Below are 25898 nucleotides of genomic sequence, written 5' to 3' on the forward strand. Positions count from 1 at the left end.
GGGAACTATCTCCAGCCCCTTTGATTGCCATGACACTCAGTCACTGTGTGCGAGAAGAATATGTATTTATTATTTTGTGATGACTAGTAAACTGATTCAGGTGTTAATATTTAGTGTTTCGTGATATCCTTTTCTGGATATCATTTGCAATAACGTGAAGGTATAGGAACCAATCAGAGAAAGAAAATACAGATGAGCCTAAGAATTGAGTGTAATAGGCAAAGAATATGTCAGAATATTTAGACCCTGAAGTGATGAGAAATACATTAAATTTTGCTTGATATAGCAGTATCACAGCTGCATCTTCTCATAAGACAACAATAAACTTCACGAGAAAGAAGAAGTTGATGATAACATCACTACTCACTTCATAAATTACCCTAAAAAAATTTATGACTAATGTTAGGATATGTTTCATGCTTTGCAGTAGTGGTTATTTCCTCAGTAGACAACACCAACACCACTTGTAAAATGTTGGACTGTGCAGCAGATATGAATATGTGTTACAGAAATACAGTGCTCTGCAGGACTTAAGGACAAGGTAGATAAAGTTACCTAACATACTTAACTATTGGTGGAAATTGATGCAAGTGCAGGAAGGTGTTGCCAGAGGCCTCTCAGTTATGCACAGAAAAGTTGGAAGTCACATGGTGTGAGGTCATCATAACTATAAAGTCAAATGAGGCTTGCCCCACAACGCAAGGCAGTTAAAGGAATGGGAAAAGGTGGTGTGTGTAAATTAGAAACCAGTTGCTGTTCACTGTGGTGGTGTTCTTCATTACAATGTGGCCCGGAGACATATGGATGAATCGACATGGGGAAGAACCTTCGGGAAACTGGAAGCAGGATGGATTGACAAGTGTCACCCAGGAGTTTGGTATTGCTCACAGCCTTTTTTCACATGTAAGGAGAGCGATCCGAACCATAGGCACTGGAGAGATGGTCGACCATGGTCTGCTATACCAAGCGAGGTGGCGCAGTGGTTAGACACTGGACTCGCATTCGGGAGGACGACGGTTCAATCCTGCATCCGGCCATCCTGATTTAGGTTTTCCGTGATTTCCCTAAATCGCTCCAGGCAAATGCCGGGATGGTTCCTCTGAAAGGGCACGGCCGTCTTCCTTCCCTAATCCGATGAGACCGATGACCTCGCTGTCTGGTCTCCTTCCCCAAAAACAACCCAACATGGTCTGCTATAGCAGCAGATAATTGCTACTTTGTGCAACAGGCAAGAAGGGGCGCATATCAAATAGTGGGTGCAATTGCAACCATATTCAACAGGACTGCACTCTCATCCTCCAAAAATTGCACAGCAACTGAATGGGGATCGTCTCTTTGCCCGATGACCAGCACATTGTGTGATGTTGCTACACACAAATCAGTGGCACCATTTGCAATAGTTCCAAGAACATAGGGAATGGACCAGTGAGGATTGGCATTGCATGTTTTTTTCGGATGAAAGCAGATTCATTCTGAGTAGTGGTTCTGGATATACCATCATATGACAAGATGTAGGAACACTTAATGCACTCAGGAACATTATCAAAGAGACTGGTTTTAGTGGTCCAGGCATTACGGTGTTGGGAGTTGCTATGTTGCATAGGCGTACTGATCTCCATATCTCTGGAGATGGTGCATTCACCGGTCAATGTTATTGTCACACTGTACTCCTTCCCCATGTGCATCTTCAGAGGTGCATTTGGTCCCGATTTCTTTTTTATGGATTTCATTGTGCAACTGCATTGAACAGTGCATGTGGAGGAGCTTCTGGAATGAGAAGTTATTTGGTGAATGGATTGGTTTGCCCATTCTCCCAACTTAAATCCCATTGAGCACGTGTGGTATGTAGCACATCCACATGCACCATTGAGCATCCAACAGTTGTCAGCTACACTGGTGGAGGAATGGAATGCCCTACCACGAGAACTCCTTACCAATCCCAAGACCAGCATGGTAGCACATTGCAGAGCACGCATTGCTGTCCGTGGTTATCGCACACCATACTAAGAACCATCTTCTGCCGTTCATAATCTCCAGGGGATCATCATAATTTTCTTAGAATGAAAGTGTCATTTGTGTTCATGTCGTCGCATATTTCTTTCAGTTACATTCTGTAATATATAATAGCAATTCTTTCTGTGTATGGTCCAAATTTCATTGAGCTGTGTTATTTCTATCCTGAAGTTTTGCACATTAATAATACAGTTTGATCTTATGATTGAAAAGCTAGAGAAGGAGATTACTGGATATTTTTGCTATTTCAGAGAGTTGAAAGATGGAACGATGATAATTTATGTAACTGTTCTGCATTGCTTACTGTTTCCTCGACCTTTCTTTTTGATGTCCATAAATTACTTTGTTTTTTTCTTCTTCTGTGGCCTACAGTACATTCTGGACTTTCATCTCTTCAGTTAATTTCCACAAGAAATGTCTGTTCTGTGCTAGTGCTTTCCAATCCCTGTATCCCATTCTTTGTGTTTTCTGCTGTCTTCGACAACATCTAGCCATCCTGTTTTAGGTCAGCAACCCTTACTTTGCCATCTGGAATTTAAAGTTAGTTTGGCACCTCTGTGTCACTCAGCAGTGCCAAATGCCCACCCAACTCAATCTTGCTGTCTTTATTATTTTTCTGATTGATATCTACGGTATTTGCGTATTGTGTTAACCATCATTTAATTTTGCACAAGGAATCAGTCGTAGGTCATGATTGATCTCTGGTATTTAAACTCCTCGAACTTCCCAAATTCACAACCGAACACAGTTACTGACTTCAGCATGTTTCTCAAGTGTGCTCTCCCATAAACAATTTATTTAGTCTTAGACTCAATGCTTGTTTATCCCATGTTGTCTGCAGCCTGTTATAATACAATGATTAACTCTTCCATTGGCTTAAGAGATCTCTCAATTGTGTCTGTATCATCGGTGTAGACTAATATTTGCACTGATTTGTGGAAGTCTGACCCTGGCAAGCATATAAGCTTCTCTTATCACATGTTCCAGAGGCACATTAAAAAGAAGATATGCCAGCATGTCCCCTTGATATACACAATTGTGAATATCCATTAGTTCTAACAATACTCCCCTAAACCTCTCTGCTTCCCACACTGTTTGCTGTCATCTTCAGCAGCTTCTCAGACATTCTAGTTTCTCTCAGGACAGCATATAATGTCTTTCTATTGACACTGCCATATGCAGTTTTAAAGTCAACGAGCAGGTGGTGTGTGCTAAATCGAAATTCAGTTTTTTTCTGGCCTGGGATATATTCTCTTGGTCTGGACCTGTTTCTCCCTGGGGGATTGGGAGGAAGAGGTCAATTAGGAGGTTAGAGCCCTTCTTATACTAGAAGTTTGAGGGTGCAGCGTGGAGGGTAAAAATCGTAGAGGGAGACCAAGAGATGAATACACTAAGCAGATTCAGAAGGATGTAGGTTGCAGTAGGTACTGGGAGATGAAGAAGCTTGCACAGGATAGAGTAGCATGGAGAGCTGCATCAAACCAGTCTCAGGACTGAAGACCACAACAACAACAACCCCTTGAAAATTTGCACACTCCATTTGATCCCCTTTCTTGTTAATGTGTGGACATAATTCATGTCTATCGCTGTTGTAGCATTTTCTTCTCTTCCCAGATCAGCCTTATTATTTTTAAGAGAAGCTAGTTTTCTAACAAACCTTTTTTAGTAATTCTACTGTCTTGTTGTTCTTTAGTTGTTTCAGGGCAGTTCTTACTTCTCCAGCTGTTGGAGGGACAGACTTCTCTTCATGTACTTGTACCTATTCATCCATAGGAACACCTTGTGTGTGTCTTGAGTAAATTGTGAAAGTCAATGCAGCATTGTTTGCAGATTCCTTTCTCGTTTCTTATGATGATATCAACTTCGTCCATGATTTAGGTTACATATAAAGCTAAATGGCCTCCACTCATCATTTACTTCTCTGAAGGATTTACTTCTCTAAAGAATTTTTTTGCTTCATTCTGATTCTGTAGTAATCCCATTAGTTTGAAAAATTCATTTTTAACCATTCTGTTTTTTGATGAATTATTTTTTCATTTTTCATTTTCCCTTTGTAATCTTGCCATATTCTTTCAGTGCAGTTTCTTTGTAACATCCTGTTGTACACCTTATTCTTTTCTTCGGTTGCTGCCTTACACTCAGCATAAAATCATTTGTTTCTTCTGTGCCTATTCTCAGTTCCCAATGCATCATTTTTTCAGTTGCCATCGTAATAATTTTCCTCTTTTATTCAGTGCTGCAGCACCCACCTGCTCCTTCTTCTGCTTATGTATTTCTTTGTATTGCCATTTAATGCCAGGTGCCTCTAGGGTCTCTGTGTTGTAGTTTTGATAATTTATACTAATTCAATGTGAGAAACGTGCTGTCCTTGACCTAACTCCTGGGGGGAGGTAAAGTGCTGCTTGTGGGAGCATACAGGGATGAGATGGGGAGAGGTTAGGGCAGCTGGTGCAGTCAGGAGGTTAGATGGAGAGCATATGGGAAGGGGGCATCAGAGGAGGAGAGAATAAACACTGTGGGTGCATTGGTGGAATAGAGGGCTGCATAGTGCTGGAATGGGAACAGGGAAAGGGGTAGATGAGCAAAGGACAATGACTAATGAAGGTTGAGGCAGTATGGTTACGGGAACATAGGGTATATTGTAGGGAGAGTTACCATATGTGCAGTTCAGAAAAACTTTTCTACCCATTACCTATTCTGATTCCTGCACTTGCCTCTCCCATCATGCGGTGCTGCTCACTGTCTGGCCGTGGCAGCCAGAGACTGTGGTCATGTGTGTGCTAGTTATTTGTGTGTGTGTGTGTGTGTGTGTGTGTGTGTGGGGGGGGGGTCTAATTCTGATGGCCGCTTTGTCTGACATTCTTTTTGTTGTGCCCATCTGCGACTCAGCATCTCTGCTATATAGCAAGCAACAACTGTCCTTTTCATAATATTGCCAGTTTTCCATCCTGCATTTTCCATTATTAGATATGACTTCAACAACCGTTGTACATTTTTTGGAGAAGTTCATAGAAAAGATCTTTTTCTTTCTCCTCTGCTGCTTTCTGGGAATATGAGCATTAATTATACTGTAATTAAAAATCCCTTGTTAATCCTTGGTATCAAGAGTCTTGGACTTTTGTAACTAAACCCAATCATTAGTTGTTTAAGCAGGCTGTATACAATGAGTCCTGCATCCAGTTCATGTCTTTCGTCAGAGCCACTTTAATGTAAATTTGCTTCTCATCTCTCCAAGCATCTTAATTTTCAGTTTTCCGTAAAGGTTAAGATGTTATTATTATTAACTGTCAGACCTCGTTTAGCTTTTCATACTTTATGAAAAAAAAAAATATAATATGCTGGATGTTTGCTGTAAGAGAGAACAGAATTTTTCGAATGTTGCCTATCTATTCAATGTAATTTGATGTTTCATCAACCACATGCAACAGAAATGAGTTTTACTTTTTAATGACTGGATTTATTTTCAGGAGTGTTTAACAGTTTTTGATTTTCTTTAGCATAATAGGATGTGTGTATAGTGTGTCCATTTTCTGTTACAATATAGGGGAAAACTAAAACAATGAAAGTGCACATTATAAATATTACCATAAACATTTACTTTTTATGTGTACTATTACAACTAATATTATTTACACACACACACTCAAAATAATTTTATTTCAGTATATATTTTTTGTCTGTGCACTTTTATGTACATATTTAGAACATTTTATCAATTATAGCCTTGTAGCTTCATTTTATGTTTTTTACAGTGTCTCACTGTTGTGGTAATATTTGTATGGTATCACATTTTAATGTTTTGGTTTTACCTGTCGCTCTTTTCCACAGCACATACAAGCGTTACATTCAAATATCTAGCATGACACGTTACCAGATTTTTCTTTCATGCTGAGACTATTCTGGTGTTGTCAATGGACTCTAGGTAATAATTTCTTATAAATTACATATGAAAATAATACTTTGGCTGTTCTTTTATTTATTAAGTACTGGAATATTGGTTCGGTAGTTTGTAATGCCTGTTAGTAATAATGGTTATAGACGGATATCAATATGATTGATTTATGACAGATACCAGAATCATTGAAATGTTTGAAAAGAAAGAAATAGTTTGAGGTATGTACATTGAATTTTGCTGAAGCTGGAAACTGTTCCCAAAGTTTTGTGACACTCTTTGGATTGTGTTTCAATTTTTTCTCTGATCTCTCTATCCTTTGCTTTCTTGATGACAACTTTCAAAACTAATAGAAAAGACTGGAGATTACAGTTTGCAGGAAGCAAGCTTCTTAATAAGGAAAAAAAAACCTCATTTGATAAGTTGGTGCTAGTGTCAGAAAATTTCGGTAAAGCAATTGTGTTAAAACAGAATAAAAAAACAGATTTTACACAATATAAATAATATAGTGACTAGAAAACAGTACATTATATACAACATTTTTCATTTGAATTAATAACTAAAGGTAAGGTCTTTCCTCTCATAAACACTGACAAAAATTATGGAAAGACAACTTTTTCTAAATTTCCCTAGATATGAGGAGCGGGCAGAGGAGGAGCAGTTATCACCTATATCAAGAGAATCCTGCCATTAGACAGGAGGAAATTGAACTTTGTTGTAATAAATTTAATTTGACTAGGGAACTGTTGAATTCTTGTCATTCCTCTCTATTTTGTATGAGAGTAAACTAATTTTCACCATTTTGCGAAAATCTGTTTTTTGTTTATTTCCCACCCTCCACATCTGATGTGTACAGCTGTTCTGTAATTCATTTGTTACATTAAGATAACTACCATGTTTAGTGCACAAGTGAATATACGCAGGTTGGAACTTAAGTAGTGGCAGCAATGCTGTTGAGACACTATGCAATGGGATCTACTCCACATTGTTAACGTACCTACCTCACCTATGAGCAAATGGACTCCCTGTCCCACGTCACCAACGTGCACACAAGCAAGGGAAACACAGTCACTTGTGAGCGAGCGGTCTAATTTAACAGTGTCACTATGTTTTCGAAACAGGAACAACGGAGTTGGATCAAGATTGAATGTGCCAGAGGTCGTACAGTACAACAGTGTCATCGAGGTTTTCAAGACGCATACGGGGAATCAGGATTGCCGTACAGAACATTGACACATTGGGTAAAAAGCCTTCAACGAAGGTCAAAAATTATGCCAGACATGCATCAGGCAGGTCATTCTAGTGTCTTTGAAGAAGTAGTGCGTGCTGTCGCCGCATTAGTGGACAGAGATTGATGCCATACGATTTGTGAGCTCGCCCATGAAACCAGATTAGCGCATACGACTGTACTTCACATCCTGAAGGAACACGTGGGCATGCAAAAAATTGCATCACAATGGGTTCCACATGACTTGACAGAAATGCAGAAATAGGTGCATTACGACGCTACTTAGATGCACTTGGAGCGCTATGAGCATGAAGGAGAGGCTTTCTTATGCCATATCGTAACACTGGATGAGACATGAGCCACATCTTACAAGCCAAAACTGAAACGCCAATCCAATCATCATTATAGGTCGCCGCAAAAGTCGAAAATGTGTCAGAGCCCCAATATGGTGAAAGTTATGGTGATTCCCGTGTACAACTGTGATGGTGTTATCCTAACGCATTACGCTCCTCCACGGCAGACAGTCAATGCACAGTATTACTGTTCGTTTTAGGAGCATCACCTGTGACCAGTTTTGCAAAAGAGGCGATGACACTTTCTGCGCAACCAATCCATCATTTTGCACGACAATATGTGGGCGCATACAGCACAAGCTGTCCTTGTGACTTTGATTTGATTCCATTGATGAAGGAACCACTTCGTGGCATTCGCTTCGAAACTGTTCTAGAGATTCGACAGGCAGTAGACCACTCCATTCGCACCATCAACAGTACAGGCTCTTCTAACGGTATACTACGCCTTCCACATCGCTGACAACGGGTTCAACACAATGCTGGTGACATCTTTGAAGGACAGTAACAGGTGCAACTCTTTTGTATCGGTTGCCACTATTTAAGTTCCAACCCTCGTATTTGTTATGTTGTCAGGTGAGAAATCTGTATATAGTTGAAACCGACAAAGTTTGTGCATTTGTTTTTATTATAAGCTTTCTTTGAAACTCTGTCATAGAGAATCCCAAATTCAGTTGCAGAAAGGGTGGCGGGGAGGAGTGACACATCATAAAAATATTCAGAATTAATATAGCTTCACATGTAAGTTTCCCATTGTAGGGATACAGAGAAAGAAGAACAGTGCTTTTACTGGCTAAGAAAGATGATAATCATCAAGGCCAGAGAAGGTGGAAGAGTCTTCCTTTCTGGTTGTGGAAACTACCATAAGTGTCAGCACAGTGCGGAAGGCACGAGCTGTCAGTCTGGCTGTGACTGAATATATGTACTGGCATGGTCAGGACAACTTGAATAGCAGTAAAACTCTAACAGTAAATCTGTGATGTAGCAGGGAACAGGATACCACAACATTTGCTCTGAATTGCAGCTACTGTGGAGAGTACAAAGAATAATTTAGACATTAGTGGTCATTGAACTGGGAAGCCAAAATCCAGTGGCAAAATGTGTGAAGTGACAGGTTGAGATACAGTGAAAGCATCACTTATGAAGAAAGGAATGAAACCAAAAATATGGAATACAAGGAGGCTATTAAAAGAACTCAAACTTATTACATCCAGTAATAGTGGTGTGATTTAGGTCTCTATGAAAATCATTCACATGCATTTCATGTGCTGGCAGAGCCTGAATATCTGATTGATATTGTCATTTAGCAGCACGCTGTCTATGTTGAGGGCTGCTGAGCAGCCCTTACATATTAGCTCTTCATAAAATTCAATGAATGTCTGAATTGGACATTGTTGTCTACCTTGGTTGGTTCCCTTATTCCTCACTAAGATTTAATTAAGGGCTCTTCCTCCAGTTTTAGTAGAGTCACATTTTGCAACCTTTGGTAGTGTTCTGAAGAAGACATACATAGATACTACAGTTTCTATGGCTTTGCCCTAGTTCCATGTTTATTATCACAGATTTCCATTGATTGCTGGTTATATTTCTTCTTTCACCAATGTCTTAGTAAATAGTTAATATCCAAGGCAGTTTATAGAATATGAAAAAAAGAAGAAGGGACATTAGTGAAGAAAAAACTGCATCCAGGAATGAAATTCATATGAAATTTTGTCTGAGAAGCAGGAAAACAATAACTGTAGGAGGAAAAAAACGGCAAGAAATTTAAAGTAGGAACTAACAATACAAGCAGAGGAAGAGAGACATAGAAGGTTTTCAGTATTTTACAGGGATGCACAGAAGATGTAAATAAGAGTAATGCAAAGAAGTCTCATAATGATGGAGGGAGGGGTGTGTTTCAAACTAGTAATATTTTGAAACTTGAACTGTGCTCCCATTTCTAAGTGAAAGTGACAGGAAAGTGATTGGACTTGTGAAAATATTACTTGCCACAGTAACTGAATGCGGTTGTTGTTGCTGCTGCTGCTGCTGCTGTTGTTGTTGTTGCTATTGTCTTCTAAGGTAATAATTTATGTTGATGTCAAAATAAACATGGTGGTGTAACAATTTTATTATTCTGTATAGTTTTTAATATTTGTTGCAACAGACTGACTTTTTATAGTCAAAAGACAATAATACCATTTTATTATTATTTATTGTGTAAAATATCATTGTTAAAATAGTGAAAATCTGGCAACAAAATTATACTGCTCCTTTATTAGTTAGTAGCTGAACAAGTCCCACTTCTCTTGGTCTTTACTGTCATTTTTTTTTTCTAGGAGAGCATTCCAGATCACTCAAGAACTTTGCTGAAGTTTTGTCTTTGCAGAAGTGATGCACTTAATTCATTTTGTCAATGACTACATGTTTGTGTTTGTTGTGCTCTTTAGTGGTATTATAATGGAATTCTTTACATGCCCAACTGTAATCTCTGTTCTTTTGCTTTGCACTACTTCTATATTTTTGTTTTGTTCAGGCACTTTCTATTTTTTTATTTCGTGAACTTCTCATTGTAACTCCGCTTAGTTTATTTTGTAATCTTGTTTCGTCAGCTGTTTCTGTCAGCTTGTTGAATGCTTTGCTTGTTCATCTTCTCTATTTGGTCTCATTGTCCATCTGTTGAGTTTTTCTCGGTATAGTCATTGTCCTCTGTTTTGAAGTTAAATGTGCTTCTCATTCTGCTTCTGTTTCATTTCTGTGATCTTTTTATGTTTCTTCTTTAATGTTCACCACTAGCAAGATCTTGCCCCCTTTTGTGACTCAGCTTCCTGCTAAATATTACTATTATTTAACACACTAAAATTCTACTTAATACGCTGTTCACTGCCTTCAGCAATTTAAGTTCTTTAAAAAGTTTCACTTTCCTTGATCCACTCTGATTTCCAAAAGTATTCTGAAATTTGCTTATATGTACCCGTGTGAGCTGAATGTATCCCCACCACAACATTATAATGGACCATTCGAGAATATTCTATAACATTGTGGAAAATTCTAGAACATTGAACCTTCTGGAAGTTTCTTTAACATTCTGGAACACCCTACAACATTATCCAACATTCTGGAAGATTGTAGAAAATTCTTTCTGGAATATTATAGAACATTCAGGAACATAGTCATAGCCACTTCAGTACTCGATTCTCAGCTGCTTCATCGACTTCTTATAAGATGTATATTGGTGCAATGCTCTCTTGTGACATCCATATCTTCAAATCCAACCCCCTCAGTTCAAAACTGAAACCTTCTTTATAGAAGCGGGATGGAGGGCTACCATACCATATAACACCATGAAACTGCGAGGGTTGCGGAGCTATAACGGCATGCACAGACAAACAACACTTACATTTCTTATCTGGGTGTATGTATTGGACAGTAATAGAGCTTATCTGTGTGTATAGAAAATTGCTTGAAATTTTTACATGAACTCCTGATCTGAATGTGTTGGAATGTTTTGAGTTTGGTGCCAATCATCTAACGCATCAGATTTCAGTACATCAGTCGCTTTAGCCAAAGTCCCTGCAGCATTGTATTCAGAAATTATGTTTTGTATTCTGTATTTTGAGTGTGTTCCACTGTTCCTAAAAATTACTGTTTTGATCCTTTACAGGTTGGTGTACAAATGGTTTTACTTTCTATACAAACTTAGCTATGCTCTCGGAATAATAGGATATGCCATTATGATGGCAACTTTCTTTGGCCTGAATATGGTTTTTGAAGTTAAACCTCATGTGTGGATGGATGTAGGATTAATTTTTGTCTTTTATGGTCTCTATTATGGAGTCTTGGGAAGAGATATTGCTGAAATATGTGCTGACAAAATGGCATCACATATTGGGGTAAGCGACTATAATGCTCATTGTTTTAGTACACATGCATGCTTCCACATACAGTAGAGTGTCGATTATCCAAACTTGGCTCAGCTGAATGATAGCTTAACGGAACTGTTTGCTCACTTCCCACTTGCGTGTGCCACTCTCTCCCTCTCCACTGCTACCATCTTGCACCCACCTGCCCACCCTCTCGCACCATGGTCGAAAACCAGGTAATAGCAACCTTTTGCACTCTGTTACGATCAGTTGTGTCAGCTTTGCCATGTAGAGTAAACTTACGATATAAAATACCTAAACATAAGCGTATTGTTCTTTCTGTGAGAGATTAATACTAGATTAATAAAAGGTCAGAGGAAGACTAATCTGTAACAGTGTAATCTAATGAGGTCAAGTTTGGTGAGTCAACAATTACAGGTATAAAAAGACAAGAGCCAAGCATCACCAGTTTTATATCTAAGCTTCATACTACTGATAGATTGACAAGTCATAAAACTATGAAGTTCATCACAAACACAGATCTAAATGGTGCTGTTTACAAGCTGTTTACACAATAAAGATTGAAAGGTGTACCTATCTCTGGTCTAATTCTATGTGAAAAGGCAGTTTGGTTTAACAAAATTCATGGAGGGCCATTAGATTTTAAAGCAAGCACAGGCTGGTTAAAAAGCTATAAGTTAAGATGTGGCATTCGCGAGCTTCAAATACAAAGAGATAAATTGAGTACTGATTCCTCAGGAACGTTTTTTTTTTCCCCTCTCAAGATAAAACAAAGGGACGTATTGAGGAAATAGGATTTTGCTCTCAGAAATGTTTACAATGCTGATGAAACTGGGCTCAATTGTAAAGCTTTGTCAATAAAAACCCTTGCTTCACAATGTGAATTAGCAGCACCTTGTCCTAAAATAAGCAAGGGTCATATTACTGCTGTATCTTTTACTGAGGATACTGGTAGCCACTGATTGTCTAGGCTCATCATTGATAAAAGTAAGAAACCATGTTTCAAACATTTACTATGTTGTGATGCCTGTCGTTTATACCTCACAAAAGAGCATCTGTATAGATAGTATGATTTTCACAGAATAGTTTAAAGTTTTTATACCCTCTGTAAAAGCTCATCAGTTAAAGAATGGCGAAATAGAGAAAATGTTACTGCTCTTTGACAACACACAAACTCATCCAGAATGTAATATCTGAAACGAAAACTACGAGTTCATGAAAGTGACATTTCTTCCACCTAATGTTACAGCCCATGGATCATGGTATTGTTGAGATTTTCAAATGGTATTGCAGAAAAGAATTATTACATGAGTTATTGTTAGAAAGAGAAGAGGAGAGAGAAGAGAGTCTGTTAAGAAAACATAAAAGTATTGATTGGAAAGGTACATCCTACATGATTGGAGCAGCATTGGATAGTGTAAAGGAACAGAATTTGAAGAAGTTTGAAATGAAATTTTTGGTATGATGAAAAGTTCTCAAAGTCTAATTGAAAATGACAAGCAGTTTGATACATCCAAAATGCTCAGTGTGCTAAAAGAACTAAATTGCCACATAAAGTAAACTTGCGATATAAAATACCTAAACATAAATGTATTGTTCATTCTTTCATGTTGAAGAATGGATGAGTGCCAATGTTGAAGGTCCAGTGTACCAATTCATCCAGAATAGCTGTACCAAATCGTCCAGGAAAGCAAAATTCTAAATTTCGACGCTAATAAATATGATGCTGCCAGCATCTCATCAAGTAGTGGTCCCAAAAATGATGATGAAAGTATATTGGCTGCTTCTGAAGTATTTACGTGTTTAGATACTGCCCTGTGTTGGTTTGAATCCCAAGATGAAAGTGACCAGTACCAGATATTTATCCTGAAAAAAAGTGCTTGCTTGACATGCTACTCATGAGTGGGTAGGTGTGCTTAGACAGATCAAAACTAATGTTTTTTTTGGGTTAGTTTTATACATAGGTACTGAACATGAAAATGAATATGTATTACATGATTTTTGTTTACTAGGCTGTACTAAATAAATTCCTACTGTACATGCCTTTGTAATAATAAGAGAGATTCATATTGTTATAAATATACGAGTATGTAGTTTTTATTGGTAAATAAAAGTATGCAGTTCCATTATCTGAAGAAACCACGCATGTCACCCAGTTAGTTGGGATAAACGACATTCTACTGTAGTTAAAACAATTGCAGTCGTTTTGAAAGTAGACTCATCTAACTGCTTTGTATGAGCTGTCAGTAGTATATAGTCTGGATTTTAAAATGTAGGCAAAAATGTAGACAATATATTTAAAATTGATTCTTAATATAATAGTTTACATTAAATCACTTTTTGGCGTCACTATTAAAAAGGAAGCAGTGCTGTTACTATAAAATGAATACTTGAGTCCATGCACCCAGTTGCAGTCTCCAGATAGGAGGCTGTTTCTTTCTGTTAATTATTTCACTACGGCTCTATCAGTAATTATTCTCATGTGTTGCTGTTCATCGCTATATCCCAGGAGTTTAACCCCAGCAGCATCCATTGGACAAGAACTGCACAGCAGACACAGTCCTTCCTCCATTCTGTTTGGGATAGTAAAAGAAAGATGATGAATAAATAGAAATATCTCAGAATAGTTACTGACATATTTAATAGAAGTCATTGCATCATTTGTTAGGCAGACAATTGGTAAATGTTTTCTAGAAACAAGATACAGAGAAGTAATTGAAATTGGTGAGGGGAAGTGACTCAGCTCCTCTATGAAGCCCAGAGGACTACTTGATGCCATTTTATTTCTGAATTGCTTCTCTACTACATGATTGTTTCTGGAAACTTGAAATTTGATTTTTTTTCTCTTATGTTACATTATCATTTTTGCCCTCAGGGTGTCAGTTTTAGCAACTATTACGTACGTACATACATACCCTTCCTTCCTTTGAATGTATTTTATGAATGATACGTCCATTATTTTGTATAAACCATACATATGAGATATTGTCATCGCCTTTTGACCATCTCCAGTTGCCCAGGTATGGTAGCAATGTATTTGGATTTCCATCTTTGTCTGTTCAAGTACATATCTTCTCTGTCAACTTGCTGCCATTCCACTCATCATTCTTCCAGACCCTGTTCCAGGTGAGTGACCCACCATCTCCTGGTCTCCTGTTTCACTAGAGTGATCCACCATTTCCAGCTCTGGCCTCTTTAGTCTCATGCCATCAGGATCCTTTTCTGGCCATTTTCTCACTATCCTTGTGTTTCAACCTCTTTACATGTCAAAACTATTTCAACCTTGCTATTCCTATGCCTTCACATGGCATATGTGTTTGTTTTCAGATCTTTTCATTTCTTATTTTATTTTTATAGGAGGGGAGGGGGGGTGTTGACCTCTGGAACTTAATTTCTGCATCCTAGAGTCTATGATTGTCCTCTTCTGTGAAGGTTTCAAGGCATATATAGTAATTGGTTGCAATAACAGACTGATAATTGGTTCGCTTGACTCGTAAGGGAATTTGGTTGTCCTGAACTTAGTGGTAAAAGTTAGCTCCTGTATGAATTTTATTGGTGATTTCCATGAAAGACTTTGTGTCTCAAGTTAAGATACTACAAAGGTTCTGAAAGTGGTCAGTATTTTCTAGCTTTTCTTCATCCAGATCAATAGTCACATGTAATCCTTGTCTGCCAATTGGCATTGCAACTATCTCAGTATGGCTGATTTTTAGAGCAAATTTTGTCAATTTGTGGGTCCCCATGTTTAATTTCTGTTCCAATATGGAAAGATAAAGTATTGATTTCCTTATAAGCTTTATCTTTCAGTCTCTTCATTACTTTATCCAACAACAAATAGGACCAGTGGCAATGCACTGGCCTGTTGCTCTTCTTTACTCATAAAGCTGACAGAATAACATTCTCCTATCTGAAAGCAGCTATGGGATAGGTTGTACAACATTTTTACTATGGAAATAAGATATTCTGGTACATGCAATTGTACCAGACATTCCCCTAATTTGTCTCTTCGGATGCTGTCATGCTGTCAAAGGGCTTTCCTAAATCTAGTGAGACTAAGGTGATATATCTTCTTTTCTCAAAATAATTTTCCGTTATAGTTCCAAACGCATGAAATAGTAACATAACAGCATGAAATCATAAAATAAAAATTAAAAAAGTAATTAGGACCTTTTTAATGCTAAGAAATAGTAGCAACAGAACCAGTACAGAATAGCACTTAAGATATTTTAAGATAAACTCACTCTTTTCTTAGGAACGAATTTGCTGCCAAGTTAGCTGTCATTTTAACCATAATATGCTGTAGATTGCTCAAACCAAAAATTGTGTCCAGGTGTTGGAAGGAAGCACAGGTCACACCTGTCTACAAGATGGGCAGCAGAAGTGATCCACAAAACTACTGCCCATTTCATTGATGTCCATCGGTTGTAGAATCCTAGAACATATGAACTCAAATATAATGTGGTATCTCAAACAGATTGCCATTGTCCATGTCAACCAACATGGAATCTGAAAACATCAGTCATGCAGTGCCCTACTCTCACTTTTCTCATGTGACAACCTGAAAGCCATTGAGCAAGGTACACAGGTTGATGCTGAATTTTTCAACTTGCAGAAAGCATTTCACTCAGCATGATAATAAGGAGTATCAAACAAAATTTGTAACTAGATTGAGCTTTCCTTGGAATGACAAGGAGTCAACAAGAGTAGAGGTAGCTTTAGGTGTGTTCCAGGGAAGTGTGTTGGGACCCTTGATGTGCATGTTATATATGAATGACCTGCCAGATGATATTAATAGTAACCTCAAACCTTCTACTGGTGATCCAGTTATCTCTAATGAAGTATTAGGTTGGTGGCCAAGTTCTTAGCATTTTTCCACAAGTTTAATAAACACAACAGACACACATAACAGAGACTTCAGTCATCAATAAAGTATTATCCCTCATGATTTACAACAGTCTCCCAATGCTGGGATAGCTTTTTGATTCAGAAACTGTAGAAATCATTGGGTTTTAAGGTGAGGAACTCATCAAGCCATGTTCAGAGAGTATTTTCACCAGGAAAGGAAGTTCTTTGAAGGATGTTCAAAAGAGAGCGGAACAGATGAAAATCTGAGGGCACAAGATCAGGTGAATGTGGAATGATATCCCAACCCAGCTCCTCTATAGTGCCCTTTGTGAGTCTAGCAGAATGTGGGCAGGTGTTATTGTTCAGTAGCATCACTTAATGCAGTCTTCCTGGTCAGTGTTCTTGGATTGTGTCTGCAAGAAGTCTTAGTTGTTGACAGTAAATGTCGGCAGTGATGGATACACCTTGGGGCAGCAGTTCACAGTACGCCACACCTTCACTATACCCCTAGATGTATAACATTATCTTTGGTGGATGTTCACAGGTCTTAGTACAGGGAGTTGCTGCTTTGTTTGGACTCAACCACTCATTTATTTTTGTTACATTAGCACCATTTCTCTTCACCAGTAACAAAACAAGGTAGGAATAGCCGATGTTGTTCACAAGCCTGCTGATGGCGAGCAAGCAGAGATGGGCATATGATCATTTGCTGATAATTGTGATTTTGTCCTAGAGCATGTGGTACCCATACATCTGATTTTTGAACCTTCCCCATTGCATGAAAATCTTACACGATGGTGAAATGATCACAGTTCAACACATTTTTCTCTTCTCGAGTACACTGACTTGAATCATTGTGAATTAATGCGTATAAACTATCTTCATCAAACCCGGAAGGTCTTTCTGAACATGGAGAGTCACTTATGTCAAAACGATCACCCTTAAAATGAGAAAGCCATTTTCCTGCCATGCTCTGTCCAAAGGCATTATTCCCATAGAGGGCGCAAATGTTTCCGGCTGCCTCTGGCACTGTCATCCCTCTATTGACCTTCCTTTTCTAGCACTCATAGTGCCACTCAGTATTTTTGTATGACAATATGTAAACTCAAATAACAGTAAACAACAAATAAAAAATGACAGTTGATAAGTAAACCCCTAGCAACCAGAATACCAACAGGCAGAACATTAACAGTACACACTTACGCACTTACCTAATACTATCAAAGCTGCATCAATATAAAGTGACATGATGATAAGATTTTATAGTAGAACAAAGACTAACATCTTGCCAAATGATCAGAAATGTAAAATTTTGCTCTTCACAAAATGAAAAAACATAGTACCCCTTGACCAAAATGTCATTGAGCCATAATTGAGATTGGCCAATTCATACAAATATCTGCATGTAACTATTTGTAGGGATATGAAATGGAATGATCATACAAGATCAGCTGTAGGCAAAGCAGGGTGTAAGTGCCTGTCATACTGTATTGTATATATCAGTACTGTTTCTATTATTGTGTGACAGCATTTCTTATACCTGTACGTGGTGCATTAAAATGCTGCATTTATATATTTACTGATGTGCAACCAGAGCAACACCCAGTTTATATCAGTCACTCACCTTTTGACAGTATGTAGGCTGCAACAATTCACTGTCAACACTGCAACAGATTGTAACTCAAAGTGTTGGCTACTTAGCCAGCAAGGTAGGTCCTGCAATGAAAATAACTAATTGCTCTTTATGGTTGATAACTGTTGATCATACATGTGTAGCCAGAACTACTTCTTGATTGTTGATTATTGTACGAGTAAGTTCTAAATACTTTTATGACATACTACTGCAACAAAGTTTATAAATGTTGATGTTGTATTGTTGGTGAACACACTTACACTCAAGAAGCACAGATCACTTTAGCACTCTTACAGAAGTTTCTGTGTGATACAGTCACAAATACCTTGATAATAATTCATGTTCGTATGTACATAACACTGTCAGCTAACAACACTTTCCATTCTTTAGCGAATACAATGTGCCTCTACAAAAACACTTTCATCTGATTCTTCTCAATATTGAAACCACTTTACAATAAACATCAGTAGAGCTGTTACCACTTTCTGTATAATCCAATTTATTTTATGATACAAATACTGTTGAGTTACATGTGTTGCAATTCATTCCGACTGTTTCTTGTCCATGCTGGTGACTGTGGCCAACTGTGGCAGTAGTGCCTTAAATCAAATTACAAGTGCAGATTTGCTAAATAAATGTACAAATATAGCTTGAGGTGGGATGACAGTTAGCTGATATGGGTCATCTATATACAGGGAAAATACAGTCAATCTACAAAGGAAATTGCTTACAAAACATTTGGATGTCCCATCTTTTAAAGAGCAGCATGAATTGTTGCACTTGGGGGGGGGGGGGGGGGGGGGGGGGGGGGGGGGGGGGGGGGGGGGGGGGGGGGGGGGGGGGGAGTGTTACGGAAATGCTGAAAAACCTGAATAGACCATTGCTTGAAGATAGCTGCCAATTTTCCTGTGAAAGCCTTCTCCCAAAATTCAAGAACTAGTCTAGGAATAACCTCCTCCCCCCATGTATCCCTCCCATAGGAAGAATGTAACAATATTATGAAAAGGAAAGTTGCCAGTTGCCACTGTGAAAACGCAGAGTCGCAGATATGTACAACAAAAAGACTGTCACAAATAAAGCTTTTGGCTAGTAAGGCTTTCGTCAAAAATAGATCACACACACACACACACACACCACACACACACACACACACACACACACACACACACACACACGTAAACATAAACACAACTCACACTCAGATGACTGCAGTCTCAGGCAACTGATGCCACACTGCAAAGGGAGACAATTTTAGGTCAGATACTGCACACACAAAGGGCTTTGAGCAGTCGTTCTTACTACACTCCATATGTGAAGAAACTTTTTAACATGTGATACAATGCTAAGTACTCTCTGCCATGCATTAAAAGTGGTTTGCAGTATTTTTACGTAGGTACAGAAATTAAGCATTCTGATATGAAATGCTACAGATATACAGGGTGTTACAAAAAGGTACGGCCAAGCTTTCAGGAAACATTCCTCACACACAAAGAAAGAAAATATGTTATGTGGACATGTGTCCAGAAACGCTTACTTTCCATGTTAGAGCTCATTTTATTACTTCTTTTCAAATCACATTAATCATGGAAAGGAAACACACAGCAACAGAACGTACCAGCGTGACTTCAAACACTTTGTTACAGGAAATGTTCAAAATGTCCTCCATTAGCGAGGATACATGCATCCACCCTCCATCGCATGGAATCCCTGATGCGCTGATGCAGCCCTGGAGAATGGCGTATTGTAACACAGCCGTCCACAATACGAGCAACGAAGAGTCTCTACATTTGGTACCGGGGTTACGTAGACAAGAGCTTTCAAATGTCCCCATAAATGAAAGTCAAGAGGGTTGAGGTCAGGAGAGTGTGGAGGCCATGGAATTGGTCCACCTCTACCAATCAATCGGTCACCGAATCTGTTGTTGAGAAGCGTACGAACACTTCGACTGAAATGTGCAGGAGCTCCATCATACATGAACCACATGTTGTGTCGTACTTGTAAAGGCACATGTTCTAGCAGCACAGGTAGAGTATCCCTTATGAATCATGGCGGTGAATCGAGGAAGAACAGTACATACTGACGAAACTAAAATGAGCTCTAACATTGAAATTAAGCGTTTCCGGACACTTGTCCACATAACATCTTTTCTTTATTTGTGTGTGAGGAATGTTTCCTGAAAGTTTGGCCGTACCTTTTTGTAACACCCTGTATATATATAATTTCTTTCTACTGATGTTATCTCAGTAACTAGAATAAATGAGCATTGCACTGATAAAAAATATAAAAATCATTATTGGTTTATTATGAATGTTTCTTACTGTTTCAGTAACTATCTTACCATTGTAACTGTAAATTTTCAAAGTATTTGCAAGAAAACTCTTGAACATACTGCTTTCCAGGAAAGTTGTGTGCTCAGAATTATTCTCAGAACCGGGAGCTGGCTGAAACGAAGTAGAAAGCTCCAGAATATTTAGTGAGACATGGAACATATGCCAGAAAGGCATATTAAGTGTCATAGTTGGGGGAGTGTTCGTTGCTGTCAACAAAAATATTGTGTCTATCGAGGTCGAAATTGAGTCTCACTGTGAAATCTGGACACAAGTAGCAGAACTAGGTGGACTCAAGTTAATTATCAGATGGTTGTACCGACCACCTGATTCCACTGTAACAGATGTAGAATCATTCAAGGGAAGTCAACACTCAGTTGCAGAGACATACCCAGATTGTGCCATATTAGTTGGAGGCGACTTTAATCGAACGAGTATAGACTGGGCCTTCTGTGGATTCACTGCAAGTGGTACGGACAGTCTTATGAAGTACTTTTGAACACATTTTCCAAAAACTGCCTTGAACAACTAGTTAGACAAACCACACACAGCAGAAAATTTTTAGACCTAGTAGTTACAAACAGGCCTGACATTATTAAGTGTTAGTATAGAGACACTGATTACTGATCTAGCTGTCATCATAGTGACTATGGTTACCAAAGTTAATAAATCCATCAGGAAGACAGGAGAGTATTTATGCTAAAAAAAAAGCAAATAAGAAGTTTTTAGCATCTTGCTTAGACAATGGATGGGCTTAGCTCCAATGTGACGGCCATAGAGGAATTACGGACAAAGTTTAAACTAATTGTAAATCACACTCAGGAGACGTGTGTTCCAAGTAAGGATAGAAAGAATCGTGTGTGGTTTAATAGTCAGAAAATGCTATTTTTTTAAGAAAGCACAAATATTGACAGACAAAAGTTGTCAAAACTCTTGTGTCCATAAGAAGATCAATACACGAAGCATACACCAGCCTCCACCAGCAAGAGATCTTGCAGAGAATCTGAGAAAATCCTGATCATGTGTAAAATCAGTAAGAAAGCTGAAGCCTTCTGTCCAGTCACTCATCGACCAGTCTAGGGTGAGAATAGAAGACACCAAAAGGAAAGATGAAGTTTTAAATTTCACCTTTAAGAAATCGTTCGAGCAAGAGGATAATACAATCATGTGACTGTCGTACAGATTCTCACAATGCGACATAGAAATAGGCATCCATGGCATAGAGAAAGAACTGAAACAAGTAAGTAGCCAGGTCCAGATGGAATCCCAGTTCGGTTGTACAGAGTGTACTCTGTGGCATTGGCCCCTTACTTTGCATCCATTTATTATGAATCTCTCACCCAATGAAAAAACCCAACTGACTGGAAAAAAATGCAGCTGACTCTTGTATATAAGAAGGGTAAAGAAAGAAATTGGCCCACATAATTACAAACTAATATCCTTAACATCGGTTTGCTGCAGAATTCTTGAACACATTGAGTTCAGATGTAATAAATTTTCTTGAGAGAGTATAATGTTATGCCATTTCAGTATCTGCTGAAGCGTAAAAGAATTTGTTGCTGTTTGTGACAACAGCTAATACTACAAGTAGTTCATCAGGCAGGGGATTTTTATTTTTTATTTTATTTACACGTCAAATTCCGTAGGATCAAATTGAGGAGCAAATCTCCAAGGTCATGGAACATGTCAGTACATGAAATTACAACATAAAAGTAATAACAGATAAAAATGAAATGTTTAGGAACTCAAAAAAAGTCAATCCATAAGTTTAAGTAAACACAATCGACAATACAACAAGAATCAGGTTAATTTTTCAAGGAACTCCTCAACAGGATAGGAGGAGTGACCCATGAGGACACTCTTCAGTTTCAATTTGAAATCATGTGGATTACTGCTAAGATTTTTGTATTTGAGCGGTAGCTTATTGAAAATGGATGCAGCGGTATCCTGCACACCTTTCTGTGCAAGAGTTAAGGAAGTCTGTTCCAAATGCAGGTTTGATTTCTGCCGAGTATTAACTGAGTGAAAGCTGCTTATACTTGGGAGTAAGCTAATATTTAACAAGAAATGACAGTGAGGAATATCTATATTTAGGGGCCAATGTCAAAATATCCAGACTCTTGAACAGGGGTCAACAAGAGATTTGTGAACTTGCACCACTTATTGTCTGAACCACCCATTTCTGAGCCAAAAATATCCTTTTAGAATGGGAGGAGCTACTGCAAATAACCTAACCTAGCCTATAATACCATATGATATAAGTGGTGAAAATAAGCAAAGTGGACTAATTTTTGTGTCAAACGGTCACTCACTTCAGATACAATTCGAATATTAAGAATGGCAGCATTAAGTCTTTGAACAAGACCCTGGATGTGGGCTTTCCACATTTTACTATCCACCTGGACACCTAGAAATTTGAACTGACCAGTTTCACTAATCATATGCCCATTCTGTGAAATCAGAACGTTAGGTTTTGTTGAATCGTGTGTTAGAAACCGTAAAAACTGAGTCCTACTGTGATTTAGTGTTAGTTTATTTTCTACGAGCCATGAACTTACGTCATGAACTGCACTATTTGAAATCGGGCCATTGTTGCACGCAATATCCTTTACTACCAAGCTAGTGTCATCAGCAAAGAGAAATATTTTAGAATTGCCCGTAATACTACAGGGCAAATCATTTATATAAATAAGAAACAGGAGGGGCCCCAACCCTGATTCCTGGGGCACCCCCCCCCCCCCCCCCCCCCTCCCTTGACTGTACTCCACATCACAGCCATTCTCAAAATTGTGAATAATGACCTTTTGCTGTCTGTTGCTAAAGTAAGAGGTGAACCAGTTGTGAGCTACTCCCCTATTCTGTAATGGTCCAACTTCTACAACAATATTTTGTTATCAACACAATCAAACACAGTAGTTAAATCAAAAAATATGCCTAGCATTCAAAACTTTTTTTCCCATCCAGTACCTTACAGCAAAAAGAAAATACAGCATTTTCAGTTGTGAAATGACTTCTAAAGCTGAACTGTACATTTGATAGCAAATTTTGTGATATAAAATGATCAATTATCCTTACATACACAGTCTTTTCAATAACTTTAGCAAACATTGATGCCATAGAAATAGGTCAGGAAACTGACTATTCCTAAAGGAAAAATTACAAATATGGCTAATACAAATACAGGGCTAACATGTGCAGCACAGTACTTTAATATTCTGCTAGGCACTCCATCATATCCATGAGTGTCCTTAGACTTCACTGATTTAATTATTGGCTCAATCTCCCCCTTTCCTGTATCACAGAGGAGTATTTCAGACATCAGTCTCGGAAAGGCACCAGACACTTCCTTCACAAGTGACCTTGCGGTTTTAATTTTATCCTGTGAATTAGCTATTCTGTTTGCATACCACATACTCTTTACCTTCCTAATAACATTTTAAAGCACCTTACAATACTGTTCGTAATAGGCTACTGTAGCTTGATTGTCACTACTTCTAACATTTTGATATAATTCCCGCTTTGTTCTATATGATATCCTTATCCCACTAGTCAGCCACCCTGGCTGCCTATTACTGCTAGTACCCTGTTTAGAATGTTGTAATGGAAAGCAGCTCTCAAAGAGCACGAGGAAAGCATTATATTTATCATCTTTGTTATCGGCACTATAAACATCCTGCCACTCTTCTTCCTTGACAAGGTTTAAAAAACTCTCTGTTGCTGTTCGAGATTTACTTTCCTACATAGTGCGTAATAATATGTGACATTTGTTTGAGTACAAAAGTCTTTTAGTGTTAAAATTTGTGCATCATGGTCTGGAAGGCCGTTCACCCTTTTACTAACAGAACGCCCATCTAGTAATGAAGAATGAATAAAAATATTGTATATGGCTGTGCTACTCTTCCCCTGCACCCTAGCTGGAAAAAACACAATCTGCATCAGATATAGGAATTAAGGAGATCTACCAGCATCCTTTTTCTTGCACCATCATATACAAAATTTATATTGAAGTCACACCAAATAACTAATTTCTGGTACTTCCTACAAAGTGAATCAAGAACCGTCTCTAGCTTGAGCAGAAATGCTCTGAACTCAGAGTTAGGGGACCTTTAAACAACAACAATTTGAAGTTTAGTTTTACTAAATTCAACTGCCCCTGCCCAACATTCAAATATCTGTTCAGCGCAGTTTCGTGATACGACTATGGACTCAAATGGAATACTGTTTTTTACGTACATAGCCACTCTCCCACCCCACAAGAAACTCCTTGGAAAACAGCCAGCTAAACTGTATCCTGGTAAAGGAAGCCTCTGAATTGTCAAATTATTTAAGTGGTGCTCTGATAATTTCAGAGTCAATATCTATAAGCAATTCACTAATTTTATCTCTAATACCTCTTATGTTTTGGTGAAATATTGTCACGTAGAGGAAGGTGTAAGTAGATGAATGACGAACACTAACTTCACTTAACAAAGGTTTATTCTGCACTTGCACATACAAGAGTGCGGAGCGAACTGCCTCTGCCCAGAACACATACGGTATATATACAGCTACAGAACATTCCAGTGCAATGATTCTTGCCATTTGTGGATACTTCTAGAATGTACTCGAACAAAGGATAGAAATTAAAATATTTCAGTTCATGTGAGTTTTGAACTCACGACCCTCGATGCAACAATCGAGTATCATAACCACTACACAATGGCGACTGTGCTACTCAGCTTCTTCTGCAACATTGCTCCCTCCTTAACAGAACAGTGTCTCGGTGTTATGTCCTCCTAGTCCAGGAACGAGTCATCGGACCTGCACACTCCAACTCCCGATGACTGATGTTCGCCCTGGCAGTGATCTTCTTAGAATTTCCCTTGCCGCTATGTTCTTCGTTACCTTTCCACTTGTTGCCTGTCACTGGAGCTTTGAATTTACCCTGGGTTGCAGGATCCTTATAGGGCTTCATTCGAAGAACGTGGACCATACCTCTGATCTTTCATCGTCTTGTGTCAGAGTCGAAATCTTCACCTTCATAAGTAACATCAGACAACTGTCTTACAACATTATAAGGTCCAAAGTAGCACCTGAGCAGCTTCTCAGAGAGACCAACCTTCCGAACAGGAGTGAAGATCCAGACGAGATCACCAGGGTGGTAGACAACAGGGCAGTGGCTCACGTCATACCTTAGCCGATCATTTTCTTGAGCCTGCAGTGTGCGGGTTCAAGCTAACTGCCAAGCTTCCTCAGGTCTGGTTAACACCTGACCGATGTAGTCGTCGTCCACATCATCAGCATGTAGTGGAAACACAGTGTCCATCGTCACCATGCCAGTCTACGATGTTAAAATCACTGTTCTTAAAGTGTTGAAACCACTCACGACATGTTCTTTCACTAATAGCATCCTTACCATACGTACTTGAGAGCATTCGATGAGACTCAGCCGCTGTTTTCATCATATTGAAACAAAGCAGTAACAGCTCCCCCAAATGATGAGAATTAGGCTCATAAACTGACCCTTCTAATCAAGAACAACTTTGTGATGCTGACACAAATCGACTAATGTTTGAATGAGGTTATGTTGACCGAGGTCCAAGCTAACTGCCTGACATCTGCAATCTGTTTCTTTCGACCGCTACTTACCGTTGTCGCCACCTACTGGCAAACAGTGGAAGCAAAGTTGTACACCTTGTACAAAATCACCATCATCACTAACAACTTTGAAATCATCATCATTATACACATCACAAATATCATTAAAA

At 38.6% G+C, this 25898-nt stretch overlaps 1 protein-coding gene across 1 annotated transcript in view; it reads left to right on the forward strand.

Moving 5' to 3' along the window:
• Positions 1-25898, forward strand: part of LOC126412587 (RING finger protein 121) — a 103910-nt gene that overhangs the window by 34506 nt on the left and 43506 nt on the right. The window contains exon 5 of the mRNA XM_050082249.1: positions 11127-11355. Coding sequence (XP_049938206.1) covers positions 11127-11355 — 229 coding nt within the window. The remainder of the gene's footprint in view (positions 1-11126; positions 11356-25898) is intronic.

The sequence above is a fragment of the Schistocerca serialis genome, chromosome 7 (genome assembly GCF_023864345.2).
Source record: "Schistocerca serialis cubense isolate TAMUIC-IGC-003099 chromosome 7, iqSchSeri2.2, whole genome shotgun sequence".
Taxonomy (NCBI): domain Eukaryota; kingdom Metazoa; phylum Arthropoda; class Insecta; order Orthoptera; family Acrididae; genus Schistocerca; species Schistocerca serialis.